Genomic DNA, 16,536 nt, shown 5'->3' with positions numbered 1-16,536 from the left:
TAAGAAATTATCCCTTACTTAAGGATAAAAACATCCTTGGCTTCCTCGGTTATAAAAAATCTTTGCTCGACAAAATGATAATTGCTCTTAACCTCCCTAAAAGTTATTTTATCATATTAAAACAAATTAAAGAACTTGTTTATAAACTTTTAGATAATACAAAAATTAATGAACGTAATACAAACTGTTATGGCCAGCATTTACTTCCAAAAAGAAAATATCAAATATATATAAATTAGTTATTTCTGTTAAATGTCAAAATTCTATCATTTATTCTAACTACTGGAATGAACTAAATGCTTCGATTTCATATAACCAAATATCTCAATCTATCCAATTGTCATTAAAATTATTGCCTTTTAAAAAAATTGCCTATACTCAACCAGTGATATTAAATAATGCCTCTATGACTCCTGATAGAATTAACAAATTCTTCCCTACATCATCCCCTAGCCATAAATGTTTTAACCATCAAAAAGCAGATATACTTCATATTTTTTGGAGTTGAAAATTCTCATTGAAACATTGGTGTTCTTTACAGTCATGCTGGAAAAAATGGGATACAAGAAGTTTACTCTATCCTGGGAGTTTGCATTACTACATATATCCCCTCCTGGTTTAGCACAATTAGATTTACATGTACTAATTACTTTTTTTTCATTGGTTAAACTTTATATCACTCAAAATTGTCTTAGAACAAAAATAATATGGATTTAAACAAATGGCAGTAAAATATTTAGCAGCACAGAAATTATTAGTATCTAAGTCTAATAGACAATCTTATACATACTTTACAACTGTATTCTATATTTATTTTTGACAGGAAAGAGTAATAGGCACTCAGCACTTTGTATATAGTTGATGTTACTGTTAAGTTGTTGTTTGCAACAGTATTTTTTCTTTTTCTTCTCGTCTGATCAATTGTTATATTTTACAAGTTTATCTGCTGAATGGAAAAAGTTATGAAAAATTAAATAAAGATATTGGAAAAAAGAAAGCTTAATGTGTATTAAAGGTATCACAGCAAATATTTCCTGTTTATTGCTGTATCAGATCCAGAAGTGCTTATACTACCAAATTTTACATCAAAAATATTTTCTTTATATAATAACCTATCTCTGAATTCATTACCCCTCATTTGCAAATTTATTTTTTATGAGATTACCCCTTGATGAGTACTATCATCTCCTGAGTGGTCTTAACTAAAGTGCTAGTTTATTTATTTATTTATTTTGCCTTTGTTTGCCAGGAAAGTCTGACTGAGTTTAGCTAACCTGCTTTTCAGCAGTGGCCAAGGGAGGGAAGCTCCTCAGATGTTTTACAAAAATTATTAAGATTACACATAGAATTACAGTATACATACATTTGCAGAGCACACAAATTTTAAGCAGTGCCTGTATATATTTACAAAGCATATCACAAAAAAATACATATATAACATCATATATCATATTTACAAGGTACTCTTAAGAGTTTAAGTCAGTTGTAAGTTAGATTATTTTCCATTTGGTGGTATGGCAGGGAAGAAAAATAACATACAGATTATAAACCATGCATTACAGTGATGACAGTCTTCTTATTGGCATTATTTAGAGCCCCATTCTTTAGAGAAAAGGGAGAACAAAATATAATTATTATGGTTTTGTTTGATGTGTCTAAGAGAGAGTCTTTGAAAAAGAATGAGAAAATAGAGAGGGGAGGAAAGGAAGTGGGTAGCAGAGTAAGGAAACTCTGTGTATTAAAGGCATAGAGTGCAATAGTCCCTACCTAAATTACTAGTAACTCTACTCCATACTGCTTTCCTGAACAACTGCCTCATTCTAAATATAATGTAATCTAACATCAATTTCTTGAATGTATATACTGTAAATAGTTTACTTTCTGCCTTTTACTCTCCGCTTTCTGGCAATGATTCTCATTACTGCCATCATACAATTTTAGATGCTATGTAACCAAAGAACAACAACTTGTCTCTAACTTAAAATGTAATATATGTTCTCCAACTTTTCTGTTGTACAACTGTCTCTCTCTGAACACATCAATATCATGAATGTATACATTGTAAATAATGTACTTTACACCTTTTATTCTTCCCTTTCTGGGAAGAATTTTCTCTATTGCCATCATAAAGTTTTAGATGCTTTATAACCAATGTACAACTTGTCTCTAATCTATTATGTAATGTCTGTTCTTCAATTTTGCCATTATACTTTGCTTAGTTTTACTATGTAATATGGAGCTTTTTTTCTCTGGGCCTCCACTGAAAATGGGCTCCTTGAGCCCAGTGGACCTCCCCGGTCATCAAACTGGAAATAATAATAATAATAATTATGGCTATAAAATCTTAGCAAGTATATTGGGGGGCTGAGGGTAGCAATTAAGTAATGATGTATTAGGAAGGATTATAACAGAACTGAAGGCAGAAAGAAGGTTGAGAAGAAGTAGCCATGAAAGAGGTAGCAGTAGTATTCTAACAGACTTTCCTGTTTATTATTCTTAATGTCGTGGACCTGTTCCTCCTGCCTTGCCTTAAACTTTCCAGTAGTTTGTCCTGCATAAACTGGTTGCAGGAACATGTCAGGATATATACTACTGTATCTATATTATAAGTATAACCAAATATAATACCATGTTTCTACATTTTTCGCAATTAATATTCTTAAATGTTTTGCTAAGAAGTTCACAAAGATTAGAACTATGACAGGAGAAAGGTCAGTACTCAATTCCTTTCTGGCCTATTTTTTAAGCAAAACATAGAGCTTATGTGTGGGGTCACCAATCATAACCTGCTTATTATGTGTTTGAGACATAACTGCCAAGAAATTCACCCTGACAACACATAATTAAGGGGTATGATCAGAGACCCAATCATAATTCTTTGTGGTGCATGGAGCTTTATCTGTTCCATATACTACTAGTTACAGAAAAAAAATAAATAAATAAAAAATGCCAAGTGTTTTGTTGGCTTTCAAAGCCATAAAGCAGTTAGTGAGTGCTTTCAGGAAGACAAGTGTAATATAGTCCCTTATATATATACTCACATTGCCATGCCTCTGAAATATCCAGATTTTCACAGAATGTTCTGATTTTTGCCTTATTATGTTTGGTCAGTTCCTCATAAAATATTTTGTTTTCAGATGGATTAAAGTCACTAAATAATGACATTCATTTCAATTTCAGACTTTGTATCAGTCAAAAAATAATGGCAAACAGACATTATGTTATTATAGGTACCTTCTAAGTTTAGTTCAAACAGTGAGGGACATGTTATCAGCACAGGCAGTAGGCAGAAACAAAACTGTTTTTTATTCTGTCACTGTCTTTGCTGGTTAGTACTGGCATATTTGACTGCCTACCATGAGACCTGACCTTAACAAGTTAAGTAGGGGGTGCAAAATATTTGTTAAGGTTGGGTCTCACCCTATAGTAACACTTAACTGATTTGTCTTTTTCTAGATATCGGAGCATGATCACCGCACTCTATGCACTACAAAATTATTACAAACTACATAATCATTAATGTTCTCAGCTGGTGTACTAGGGATGTTTTATACAGTATAAATGTTCTCTCATCCTATCATAAAGACCCTATATAAAAGGCTGAACAACCACTGCACACACACAAATGTAGACTACCCCTTTAGTTTTATAACAAAAAATGCCCTTTTTAAACATACATAAGAATGTAATAAATATAAAAAGTTTCTTTTTTCTATTTTAGAACAGGAGCTGACAGATCTCGGGAGGAGATTTTAAGAGTTATTTAGAGCAAAGAGAAGCCTTATGGCAATTAAACTTAAGGGCTGATAGGGTACCTGGGATTAATGACATGGTGAACATAAAAAGTTTTTTAAAGAACAGAAGGGTGTATTTAAATAAACAAAAGTTACTGTTGTGTCTTTTAAAAAGTTCACTATCTTCATTTGATTGTTAGATTTTAGTGTGTTCTTAATAGGTTAATTGATGATGAAAGTTTATTGGTTACTGAATGTTATAAAATGATTGGTTTTACTATTGATAGTATTCTGAAGAAGTCTGTGGACAAAAGCGTTTAATAAATGTTTTGTGCACTCATTTTTGGTGTTTGCTTTGTGGCACGGTTCCCAGTTCCTTTGTTTTTCCTTGGTACTTGTCAGAATTGGTTGAGTTTTAAATATTTTCTAGTTGTTGAAGCCAATGTTTGTGACAGTCCTGTAATGTAGATGTAGAACAAGACCTGGATATGGTAAGAAAGTCGTTAAGTCATATTTAACAGGACAGTGGCTCCACATAATATTCTTAGGTGTTTTGGGGTTTCTTGTATCAGCTACCATTACACTTCTTTTTAATAATTTGTTGCATTCTGGTAGCTGGAACTTGCTGATGTTGTCCCTGTTCACACAGGAGGGACAAAGGACCAAGATCAACAATTATAGACCTATTAGCATAACCTCACTAGTTGGCAAAAGTTTTGAGCAGTGTATAGAACAAATTCTAAATAGAGATATTCAGGGTTTTTTAATGGATCTTACTCAACACAGATTTATGAAGAACAGATCCACTTTTACTAATCTTGTAGAATTCCACAACCCAGTGTTACAAACTCTTAATCAAGACATGTCAATTACAGTAGTATATCTGGATCTATCAAAATATTTTGATAGTAGACCTTACTCTGCTATGTTAGAAACTATGTATATGCATAATGTTAACTGGTTAAGAGGCAGATGGCAGCAGGTGAGATTAGAAAATTATACTTCGGATTGGTTAAGAATTAATGCAGGTGTTCCACAGGGTTCAGTCCTGGGACCTATGTTGTTTAATTTGTTTTTTTTTTTTTTATTTATTCACATTACTCCTAAAGTATGGATGGCAAAATATGTGGACAACATTAAAATCAGTTTTACGTTACTCACCTAGATGATGTGGTTTATTTTAATGAATACTTGTGTGAGGTGTACTCATGGTTTAATCAAACTGGACTGAGACATAATAAGTGTGCTGTTCTCTACTTTGTGAGATCTAAGGTACAATTAAATGTAAATTTGGGACCATTCAGATTGCAAAATCTGTTAGAATATAAGGACCTAGGAACAGGTACTGGCAATAAATTTTAAATTTAGAATGAATGCCCAAAAAGTTAAAGCCAAAGCTTTAAAAGTGTCTAGCCTAATTCAAAAGAACTTCACATGTAATAAAGAATTTATTGTGAGACTGTTTGCATCTTACGTCTACTCCATTACTGAGGGCCACATATTGTTTTTTCACATATAATAAGGGAGATGTGCTCATATTGGAGAGTATACAACATTGTATCAATCAAGGTTAGATAGTTTGGGTCTTTATACAATCAGCTATAGGTACCTGAGGAGAAAATTGTGTTGGGCATATCATGTAAGGAAGAATTTAGGCCTTAATGACCATGTGTCATTGTTACCAATTTTAAAGAAAAAAGCTCTGGATTTTTAAACGTAGGGTTAATATATTGGTCTTATATGACACACTTCGTACAATAATATTTTATTAATGACCTTTACAAATCTCTATAAATATTTTACATATGAAATGTTATTTTATTTTGTGTGGGAAAGGTTTCCATATGTATTCAAAAGGCGCTATTTATGTATTTAAAAGGTACAACACATGTTTGGGTACTGATGAATGGAGTTTTAGAATGGGTATGCATATGCCTTTAATTCTTTAAGTGTTTGATTGGTATATAATGCATCAGAATATTAAAAAAAAAAAAAAGGGTGACCTCAATTTTTATTTATGTTCTGAAGAAGTCTCAGAGTGATAGTTGAGGGATGAAAGTGCTTAATCATTCTTGAATTGATTTGTTTTTATTGGAATAAAACATATTTTACAGATCATTTGTGCGAAGCTTATGGTGAAGTTTTGCAATGAGCACTTTTCTTTTGGTTCATTGGTGTTCACTAGTGTTTCAGATGAATGGGTTTGGTTTATTTGGTCATTTTTTCCATTTGAGGCTGAATAAAAATAGTTGTTTCAACCTCCCATTACATCCGATAGTACATGTATTTGAAAAAGCTTGCGAGAGTGATATATATATATATATATATATAGTGAATTTAAAAAATATGTACTCAAAAAACTTCATGGCTGATACTATCTGGGAAAGAATTCTTTCAACCATTGTTTGGTAAATTGATTTTTTTACTGAGTGTGAAACAACGGTAATATGGAATAGACCATCAAAAACAGCAGAGGGAGGTCGCCTGGTTCTACTGACAACACACTATTTTCAACAACTCAACGGTCAATTCTACATCAATGGAAGGTGACTTAATTAACATTACTTCCACTCTTTCACAACAAGTTTCTGAGTTAACTAAAAGAGTAGATTTGTTACACAATTCTCAAAATCATCCAACCCAAATGGAAGTACGGAGAAGGGAATTAGTCCAGTACAGCTTTAGACTTGCCAACCAGGGGGACTTTTCCGATGGTGCACAAGATGAATGACAAGATGAATGACCACACACACAAAGGCCAGGAGAGAGTAACTCTCCATTAACTGTTCCCGGTAATAACTTTACAAATGTTCTTGAATGGATTAGGAAAGATGTCCTTTTTCCCACCAACGATTATTATTTCTGCTAGTTTTTTTGTGCTTTTGCTGTTTTTTGACCTTCTCAAAGAAGTCCACCAGGTTGAGTAGGCATGATCTCCCCTTGACGAATCCAAAATGGGTTGGGTCCAGTGACTGCAGATTTACTATATCTTTATTGATCATCTCCATGATAATTCTTTCCATGGGTTTACATATAAGACTAGTGAGATTTATGGGTCTGTAGTTTCCAGAGTCTATAGATGGTCCACCTTTTTGCAGAGGGAAGCCTGTTTGGAGGCTACAGTTAAATAGTAATTTCAGAGGCCCTGATAGGTCATGGTTCATGATATTTAGAATGCATCATGGGATTTTGTCTGGGCCCATTGATGCAGTGTTCTTGGTCTTACAGAAAGCATTAAGGACCTGTTCCCTAGTGATGGTAGGGGGAGTTATATTTGATGATATTTCCTGAGGAAAGGTTGAGGGGGGGGAGTGGTGTAAAGTTGGAGCTGAATTTATCAGTCAGGAGGTTTGCTATATGGCGTACATTGAGGAACAAATTTTGTATGATCAATCACATAATTTATATATTGATCAAATTAATATGTGGAGAAGATATCTGGATGATTGCTGGATGGTATGGATGTCAGATGAGGAATATCTTGGGGAATTTGTTGAATATCTAAATGAAAATAAGTGGGAGATCAAATTCATGGTGAATTGCCACCAGGATAGGATAACTTTTCTGGATGTAATGGTCATCAGGGCCCTGGATAATACTCTCACCACTGAAGTATACAGAAAATTCCCCGAATATAACTCTTTGCTCCATGCCTCCAGCTATCATCCTCCTCATAAACGTATATGCTCAGCCGAAGATACATATTTGCATTTCTGAGATGACCTAACCAACAGGTTTAAGGAAAGAGGTTATCCAACAGGACACATCACACAAGCATTAAATGTGGTCAATGAGATTAACGGGGATGAACTCTTGCAATATAAACAGAAGGATTCTGACACCACAACAAAACTTAGATTAGTGACCACATATGGGTGGAATACAGGGGTACTTACTGATAGTGTAAGCCGGAACTGGAATATTCTTATGGCAGAAAATAAATTATCAGAGTTCCTTGGGGATAGGTGCAGTTTCTCATACAGAAATGGGAAAAATTTAGCATCATATTTTAATCACTACAAACATAGCTGTCTTATACCTAGGGAGAAAAAAAAAACTACCATCGAAGGTGGGTTTTTTTAAGGGGAGCCACCCATGTGGACATTGTAGGCACTGCTGTAGAATGCTGAAAACTATGTGCTTCAGTAGCAAGAATACTAGCATGGTATTCGAGATTCCTTTTTTCGCCAACTGTAGCTCGGAATGGGTTGTTTATTTAGCAACATGTCAATGTTCAGCCTTTTATGTTGGACAAATGTCCAGGGCGGTAAGACATAGAATTTCTGAGCATATAAGTGAAATTAGGAACCAGCTTGACAACAACACTCTTTATAAACACACTTTAATACACAAGACTGCAAGCTTCCAATCTACAATTATAGATAGCATTATTGGGTTGCAACCAAATAAAACTGGATGGCATGAATTGCTCAATGTTAAGGAGAAAAAATGGATAATTAAACTGGGAGGGCTTTTTGCACCTGGATTAAATGAACATCTGTGATTGGGTTTAGGATTGATAACACACTATAAATGGGGTGTATTTTTTATGTTTTTTTCACATTGATAAAGGCTTTGTGTTAATACAAGCCGAAAATGATCTGTTTGATACACTTTATATATTTATTTTGGTCTCCACTGTCTGTTGGTCATATTTTTGGTTTACAATAGTGTTTTAGGACCCTGCAGATGCCTTACTTGCAGAGACTTTCTTTGGGACTGTCAGTATAGGTGGCTCCATTTACAATGAGCTCTGCACACAATTGTGCATTGTCTTTGAGGTTGCAAACATACCTAAAGAATACTTTGTGGTTGTCCCTGGCCTGGGAGGCCAAACTTATCTCAAATTTGGCTTTGGTAGACTTTATTTGTCTTCTGAGTTTAGTTTAATGAGAGTGTTTTTATCCTGCTGGGTGTTTCACCTCCTAATTTTTGCCATGATTTTCTTCCTCCCATTATAAAGGCAATTGATTTTGTGATTTTACCAAGGTGGCTTGTTTTTTGAGTTAGTTCTGAACTTCTTCCTGGTGGGTACAGCTACCTCTGTGCTGTAACTGAAACCTGGTTCAAGGCTCCTGAGAGCACCCCGGCACTATTAGGTTTTACCTCATATCATGCGTTCCGGCCCCAAAACCCGGACCACTCCACAAAAGGAGGGGGTGTATCCATATTCATAAAGGATACTCACACCTCCAGGTTGGTGGCAACGCATGAAGCTTCGGAAACCATCCAGGTGCAACTAACAATAGGCAAAACTGCTCTACAAATTGTAGCATGCTACAGGCCACCCTCTCAAACTCAGGAACCCCACACAGCCTTCCTGAAGACACTGGAGGGTATAAATGTATCTCCAAACACCATCATATTGGGTGACTTCAACTACCCGAATATAGACTGGGAACATTACTCAAGCCCTAACTTTCTAGCCCAACGGTTCCTGGAGTTCATAAATTCAAATGCCATGGAACAGCTAGTCACTGTTCCCACGAGAGGAGAAAATATACTAGATCTCATTGTCACAAACATGGGGACAAAATGCTCCACACCGGAAGTATATCCCTCATTGGTGAGATCTGATCATAAACTAATCTCACTGGAAATCCACATCCCGCCCCCACCCCAAACAAAAGACCATAGTGAAGAACTTCTCTAAAGCAAACTTCACACTACTCAAGACTGGTGTGGTATCCTTCAAGGCCCCTGAGTCAGAGGAAACCACAACCCAAGCTGCGGAAGCCCTTACAAATGCCTTCTATGAACACCTCTAGGACTGCATGGATCAGGCAATCCCAAATAAAACCAAGACTCTTTCCACAAAGGGCAAACGTCCAGTCTGGTGGACCCCAGCCATTAACAAACTTTACAATAAGAGGAGAAAGCTATTACATGATAGAACAAAATCCATAAAAGGGAAGTCACCCCTGATCATTATTAGTAAAAAATACGAGCACTCATAAAATCAACTAAGGCCAATTTTGAGAGAAAAATTGCCATGGATTCAAAGGACAATCATAAGGCCTTTTTCAGCTATGTTAGGAACCTGGGTGGAAACTCACAGATATGCTCAGAATTAGTCCAAAATGATACAAAATCACTGAACCCACAGACATTGCCAACATACTGGCAGACAGGTTCAGTGCAAACTTCACCCCTCTCCCCTAAAGGAGAGATAACTATCCCAGCCGAGTGTAGCCTCCCGGACATCTCAAATGCGCAGGTGAAAGCTGCTCTCTAAAGCTAAAAACACAGCATCAATGGGACCGGATGGTGTCCCCGGCTGTGTGCTACACGAGCTAAATGAGGAATTAAACCCGCACATAAGGCAGCTGTTTAATCTCAGCCTTACCACAGGATACGTGCCCAAGGAGTGGCGTCGGCAACTGTGGTCCCACTCCACAAAGGTGGCGCCTCACGGACCCTGGTAATTACCGCCCATAAGCTTAACAAGTCTAGTCTGCAAAGCTATGGAGAGGATCATAATGGAGCTCATAAACAAAGATATAGGGACTTGCAGACATTGGACCCGACCCAGTTTGGCTTTGTCAAGGGAAGATCATGCCTTTTGAACTTGGTCGACTTCTTGAAATAGTCACCAAGGCCATTGATGAGGGAAAGGCAGTCCATACAGCCTACCTTGACCTTGCAAAGGCTTTCGACACAATACCCCACTCGGGTATTGTAGAAAAACTTACCAGCTTAAATGTAAACCCATATGTCACAAGATGGGTTGCAAACTGGCTTAAGGACAGAACCCACAGGGTTAGAGTTGCTGGCGCTGTGTCAGACTCCAAGCCGGTCAGAAGTGGTGTCCCACAGGGCTCGGTCCTTGGCCCTGTATTGTTTGGCATCTACTTCTCAGAAGTACAGGCCAACATGGGAGGACTTTGGCTGACAAAGTTTGCAGATGACTGCAAACTGCGCGCCATAGTGGAAAGTGCATCGGACACTGATATCCTTCAGAAGGGACTCACGGAAACAGATAGCTGGTGCCAGAGCCATGGCCTGAAGTTAAACGCCAAAAATGTATAGTCATACCCTTCGGGAAAAACAAGGTAACCCCAAGCTACCATATAGGTGGCAATCCACTAAGCACAGAAGAGGTTATCAGGGACCTGGGGACCCAGGTTGACAGTGGCCTTTCTTTTGACACTCACATTGCTAAAGTGGTTAGAAAGACCTTCTACATTGCCCACCTGATCATGAAGGGATTCACATCCAGATCTAGTGAGGTCATTGTTCCCCTGTACTCTTCACTTATCAGACCAATGATCGAGTACAATGCCCCATTCGGGATGTATCTCACCCGACATCTGCAGCAATTGGAGAGACCCCAAAGTTCCTCACCAAAAGGATAAAGGGACTCCAAAATCTGTCATATGCTGCCAGATTGAAAAAACTCCAGCTCTATTCAGTCGCATACCGTCTGCTCAGAGGTGACATGTGCCTGACATACAAGGCCATGTCCAACCCGGAATTAATGGACATGCTCCACCTCAAAAAATCCAAATCCACCAAAACCACTAGAGCAAGCGACTTAAACCTTAGCACGGATATAAATAGGACGTGCTGGAGGGATAGATTTATCACTCAGAGACTCCCTATGCTGTGGAATAAAATCCCGGTCCATGTGAGGCAGAGCACCTTGCTGACTCTGTTCAAGAGAAATCTAGACCTGTGGATGGGAGATCGTAGGTTTACCACGGGAATCATCTCTGGGTCACTGCTGGACAGAGGCACAACAAACTAATGGGCACAGTATTTTTTCATATAAGGGGTGGCGTAAGCCACAATAATTTGGGCTAGGCTTATAAATGCCTTAGGGCAGATAGCCTAGTATAAACCTATGAACCTATGAACCTCTGTGCAGCTATTAATATTCTTGTACAGGGTTTCTGTGAACAGTTCTGCATAGGCAGAAGTGTTTTCAGGGTTTATGGAGGGCTTGAAATTTTGCCAGGTTCTCACTTAACAGCAGGAGGTTAGCCTTATAATAGTTCCTGAACATTCCAGGTTTAGCTGGGGGTCCAGGTTTTATTTTTACTTCAAAGGAGACCATTTTGTGGTCTGACCTTACCAGGGAAGGCATTACAGTAGGGGATGTGCAGCAGTGTCCCATATTAGTGAGGACCAGATCCAGTATGGTTGCACCCCTGGTTGGTGTACTGACTATCTGGTCCAGGGAGTTTGTGTTTACAAAATCCAGGAATCTCTGTGCATGTATGTTTGGTATCATATAGGATTTCCAGTTAATAGTGGAGTAATTAAATTCAGCCATAAATATGGTTTTGGGTTGGATGGTTAGTGTTTTTAATAAGTTTAAATACATGGTATGGGTTTCCAGGGTCACAGAGGGGGACCTATAGCTTGCAAGGAAGTGGTATTGGATTTTACCTATGGTGATTTGAACATGGAGCAGCTCAAGTGCATTGTCCTGTTTGACCAGCCTTGAAGTATATTTATTTTTGATGTAAATAGAGACACCTCCACCTTTAACCCTGCCTGTGAAGTAGTTGGCCTAAATGTGTGGAAGACATTATAATCTTGCACTGTTGGTGTGCTGTCCGTGGCTTTAAACCATGTCTCAGTGACTGCACAGACATCAGCATTCTCTAGGGTAAAGAGAGCTTCTAGGGAGTGGAGTTTTTTGTTTAGACTCCTAGCACTGAGCAGTAATACCTTTAGATTTTCTTGGTTTTGATTTGCTATGTCAGAAGTACTTTTAGTTTAGCATTGCCTACAAAAGGCACTATGGGAGAAGACAATGTTTTAGCTAATATTCAAAAGCCTAGAGGGGAGAAGTGCAGACAATCCCTGGCAAAGCAGCGTGATCTGTTGACTCATGCTGAAAAATATTGCACCCCCTTAGAATCACACCAGAAACTATGCCAATTATTAAAGTCAATCATCTTTTATTCGTATTGTGGCATCATCCTTGGAGAAGGTTATAGATCGCCCACCATGTCCCAAGATGCTCACTCTGCATTCCTTGAGACATTGAAAAATATAAAGGTCCTACCCAACACCATAATCTTGGGTGATTTCAACTACCCTGGTATAGACTGGGCGAACTACCAATGTTCCAACTCCTATGCTCAGTGATTCATAGAATTTATAAATTCAAATGCCCTTGAACAACTAGTATGTTCCCCCACTAGAGGGGACAACATATTGGATTTAATCATCACAAATATGGGCGCCCATTGTACCACACCCGTTATCACTGCCTCCTTGGTCAGATCCGACCACAAACTGATAACCCTGGACATCCTCACCCCTCCACCTCGCCCAGTCAAAGAAACCATAGTCAAAAACCTTTCCAAAGCAAACTTCAAACTACTTGCATCCGAAGTGGAAAGCTTCACTATTCCCTTGCAGAAGGATAATGATATCCAGGATGCGGAATCCTACACCAAGGCACTCTATATGCATCTTCAGGATTGCATGGACCGTGCTATCCCAAATAAAACCAAGACTCCTTCCTCAAGCAAGAAGAAACCAGTCTGGTGGACCCCGGCCATAAGCAAACTTTACAATAAAAGGAGGAGACTTATACAAAAAAGGCCAAATCTCAAGTAGAAAAATCATCCCTGATCAGCATTAGTAAGAAAGTGAGGGCCCTCATCAAGTCAACTAAAGCTAATTTTGAAAAGAAAGTTGCCAAGGATAACCATAAGGCCTTCTATGGCTACGTCAAAAACCTAAATGGCAACACTCAGGTCTGTTCTGAGCTAGTACAAAATGGAACAAAATACACTGACCCTTCTGACATTACCAACATCTTGGCTGACAGGTTCAGTGCAAATTTCTCCCCCCCTCACCACCTACAGGGCCTATTACCATTCCAGGGGATTGTGTAAGTCCAATTATTACTGATACGTTGGTTAACAAGGCTCTATCTAAAGCTAAAAACACTGCCTCCATGGGACCAGATGGTGTCCCAGGCTGTGTCATACACGAGCTCCAAAAGGAACTAACCCCGCATCTTAATACCCTGTTCAGTCTCAGCCTCTCCACAGGATATGTCCCTATAGAATGGCACAAGGCAACGGTGGTCCCGCTACACAAGGGTGGGGCCATAACTGACCCTGGGAACTACCGACCAATAAGCCTGGCCAGTCTGATCTGTAAGGCTATGGAGCGAATCATCATGGAACTCATAAATGGAGAGATTGGGAACCTCCATTCACTGGACCCCACACAGTTCGGCTTCGTCAAGGGCAGATCATGCCTCCTGAACCTGGTGGATGTCTTTGAGACAGTTACTCAGGCTATAGATAAGGGAAAGGAGGTACACATGGCTTACCTTGACCTTGCAAAAGCATTTGACACCATTTCCCATTCAGGTATTATTGATAAGCTCACCAGCCTGGGCATAAACCCTTATGTCACAAGATGAATCGCAAACTGGCTCTCAGACAGATCCCATAAAGTAAGAGTAGTGGGATCTATGTCCGAATCCAGACCAGTAACGAGTGGTGTGCCTCAGGGCTCTGTCCTGGGGCCCCTCCTGTTTGGCATATACTTCTCAGAAGTACAGGTAAGCGCGGAAGGTCTGTGACTGACTAAGTTTGCGGACGACTGCAAACTGGGTGCTATGGAGATTCTCCAGAAGGGCATAAATAAGACTGATGCATGGCGTCAAAGCCATGGTCTCAAGCTAAATGCAAAAAAATGCGTAGTAATCCCCTTTGGAAAAAACAGAGTACCCGCAAACAACAACATAGGAGGTAATCCCCTGAAATCTGAAGAAGAAATAAGGGATCTAGGGACTCAAGTAGATAGTCAGCTTTCCTTTGATAACCATGTTGCCAAAATGGTTAGAAAATCCTTCTATATGACCCATCTGATCATGAAAGGGTTCACATCAAGATATAAGGATGTACTGGTGCCCCTCTACTCTTCCCTCATCAGACCCATTATTGAGTACAATGCACCAATTAGAATGTACCTGGCTAGACATCTCCAGCAGCTGGAGAGACCACAGAGGTACCTAATCAAGAGGATTACTGGCCTCATACAGTTGCCCTATGCAGCACATTTGAAAAAGCTAAGACTGTTCTCTGTTGCATACCGCTTTCTCAGAGGCGATCTCTGTCTAACATACAGAGCCATGTCCGACCCAGAATTGTTGAACATGCTCCATCTTAGCAAAACCAAATCTACTTGAGCTACACGCTCTAGGGATATAAACCTCAACACAACAATAAATAGAACATGCTGGAGGGATAGATTCCCCTTGCATTGACTTTCCTTACTATAGAACAGGGTCCCGATCTACATAAGACAGAGCCCCTCACTATCACTCTTCAAGAAGCACCTTGATGAGTGGATGGGTAACAGAAAGTTCACACTGGGGATCACACCAACAGCACTACTAGATAGGGGCCAAGGGTACTAGCTGCTAGTACAAGGGTCTAGGGAACTACTAAAGGGGCGGTGAATACCGCACAACGTGGCTGGGCTAATATATGCCTTCGGGCAGATAGCCCAGTACCAACCTATGAACCTATGTGTTGATGCGGGTGTTGTTTTGAAATAGTGCGTCTGGGGCTGCTGCGGGTTTTTCTTATGTGTACTTTGTCTTGGAGGTCTTTGTGGTTTAGGAAGGTTACATGTAAGTGCCTCAGCACATGTGGGTCTATATGTCTGCTTTGAATTCTGCGTGATAGGTGTAGCATGTGTACTACTGACAACCTTATTGACATTATTAATTATTTTATGTAAGAGCTTTGCTTCCTGTAATGTGTAAATACATCTCTCACATACCATAACAGCTTGTTTGAGTATTAACTGGTTGCCAGTAAACATGAGGCAATTTCTACATTGCCTCAGGATGCCCGTGTCCATCAAGCTGGTAACGGAGACAGTAGGAAAGTTCATATCCATGGCAACAGACCCTTTTTTATTGATTAGACTGTTGGAGTGAGAATATCAGTCACTGTCAGGAGTATCCAGTTTGCAGCTATTTGGACACTGCTTGTCACTGTGAACTAGCTGTCATGTGTGCAACTAGTACTGAAGAAATTTCAATTGTGCTTTTAAGGAAAAATGTCACTCAAGGTGTCTGAGTCTGTACACATAACTGCCAAACACTTGAGGGGAAATTAATACGTAGACCCTGAAAATTTAAGAATGAAGCATTTAGGCAGATATTCTGAAGTTAGAAACAAATCAAGCAGTACTTACTGAAAACAAAGAATTAGGTTGTTAAGAATGATGAAAAGAGGGGAGTTGCATGAATGGCTACTACTAATTCTGAGCTCATCACAGCTTCACTCTGTTGGGATACAATGATCCTTTGCTTGTTCTCTCACCAGAGGCAAAATATTAGCACCAATCCCAAGAAGAGAAGCAGGCCACAGCCTGTTCCTGAAATATAGGACATACTCACAATAGTTTCCCTATGGAAAATGCATGGCATATAAAGAAATGGAATGTAGAGCAGAAACTATAAAATCTCTGAGAAATAACACTGTATCATTCATTGTATATTAGGTACAGAAGAACATCCAGAAAGAACTTGATGCTGTGATTGGGCAGGAACGTTATCCAAAAATTAGTGACCGCGGAAACTTACCATATCTAGAGGCAACTATCAGTGAAGTCCTTCGGATTCGTCCAGTTTCACCACTCCTGATACCACATGTAGCAATGGAAGATTCCAGGTATGTATAATTATCACAAAACATGGACTGATATTTTACAATTCAGTTCTTTGACAATAATAATAATTCTTGTTTTGATCACTTGCTGCTGCAGAACATTACTTATTCCAAGCTTAAATTCTGCATTAAATCTTAGA

General features: G+C 38.8%; 1 protein-coding gene across 1 annotated transcript in view; it reads left to right on the top strand.

The window, feature by feature from the left end:
• Nucleotides 1–16,536, top strand: part of LOC122789257 (steroid 17-alpha-hydroxylase/17,20 lyase) — a 199,618-nt gene that overhangs the window by 127,674 nt on the left and 55,408 nt on the right. The window contains exon 6 of the mRNA XM_044056553.1: nt 16,230–16,399. Coding sequence (XP_043912488.1) covers nt 16,230–16,399 — 170 coding nt within the window. The remainder of the gene's footprint in view (nt 1–16,229; nt 16,400–16,536) is intronic.

Source organism: Protopterus annectens, chromosome 14.part0, assembly GCF_019279795.1.
Source record: "Protopterus annectens isolate FY-2018-M chromosome 14.part0, PAN1.0, whole genome shotgun sequence".
In the NCBI taxonomy this organism is placed as follows: domain Eukaryota; kingdom Metazoa; phylum Chordata; order Ceratodontiformes; family Protopteridae; genus Protopterus; species Protopterus annectens.
Note: the sequence above shows the minus strand (reverse complement) of the source record. Positions and strands in the feature narration are given on the sequence as shown.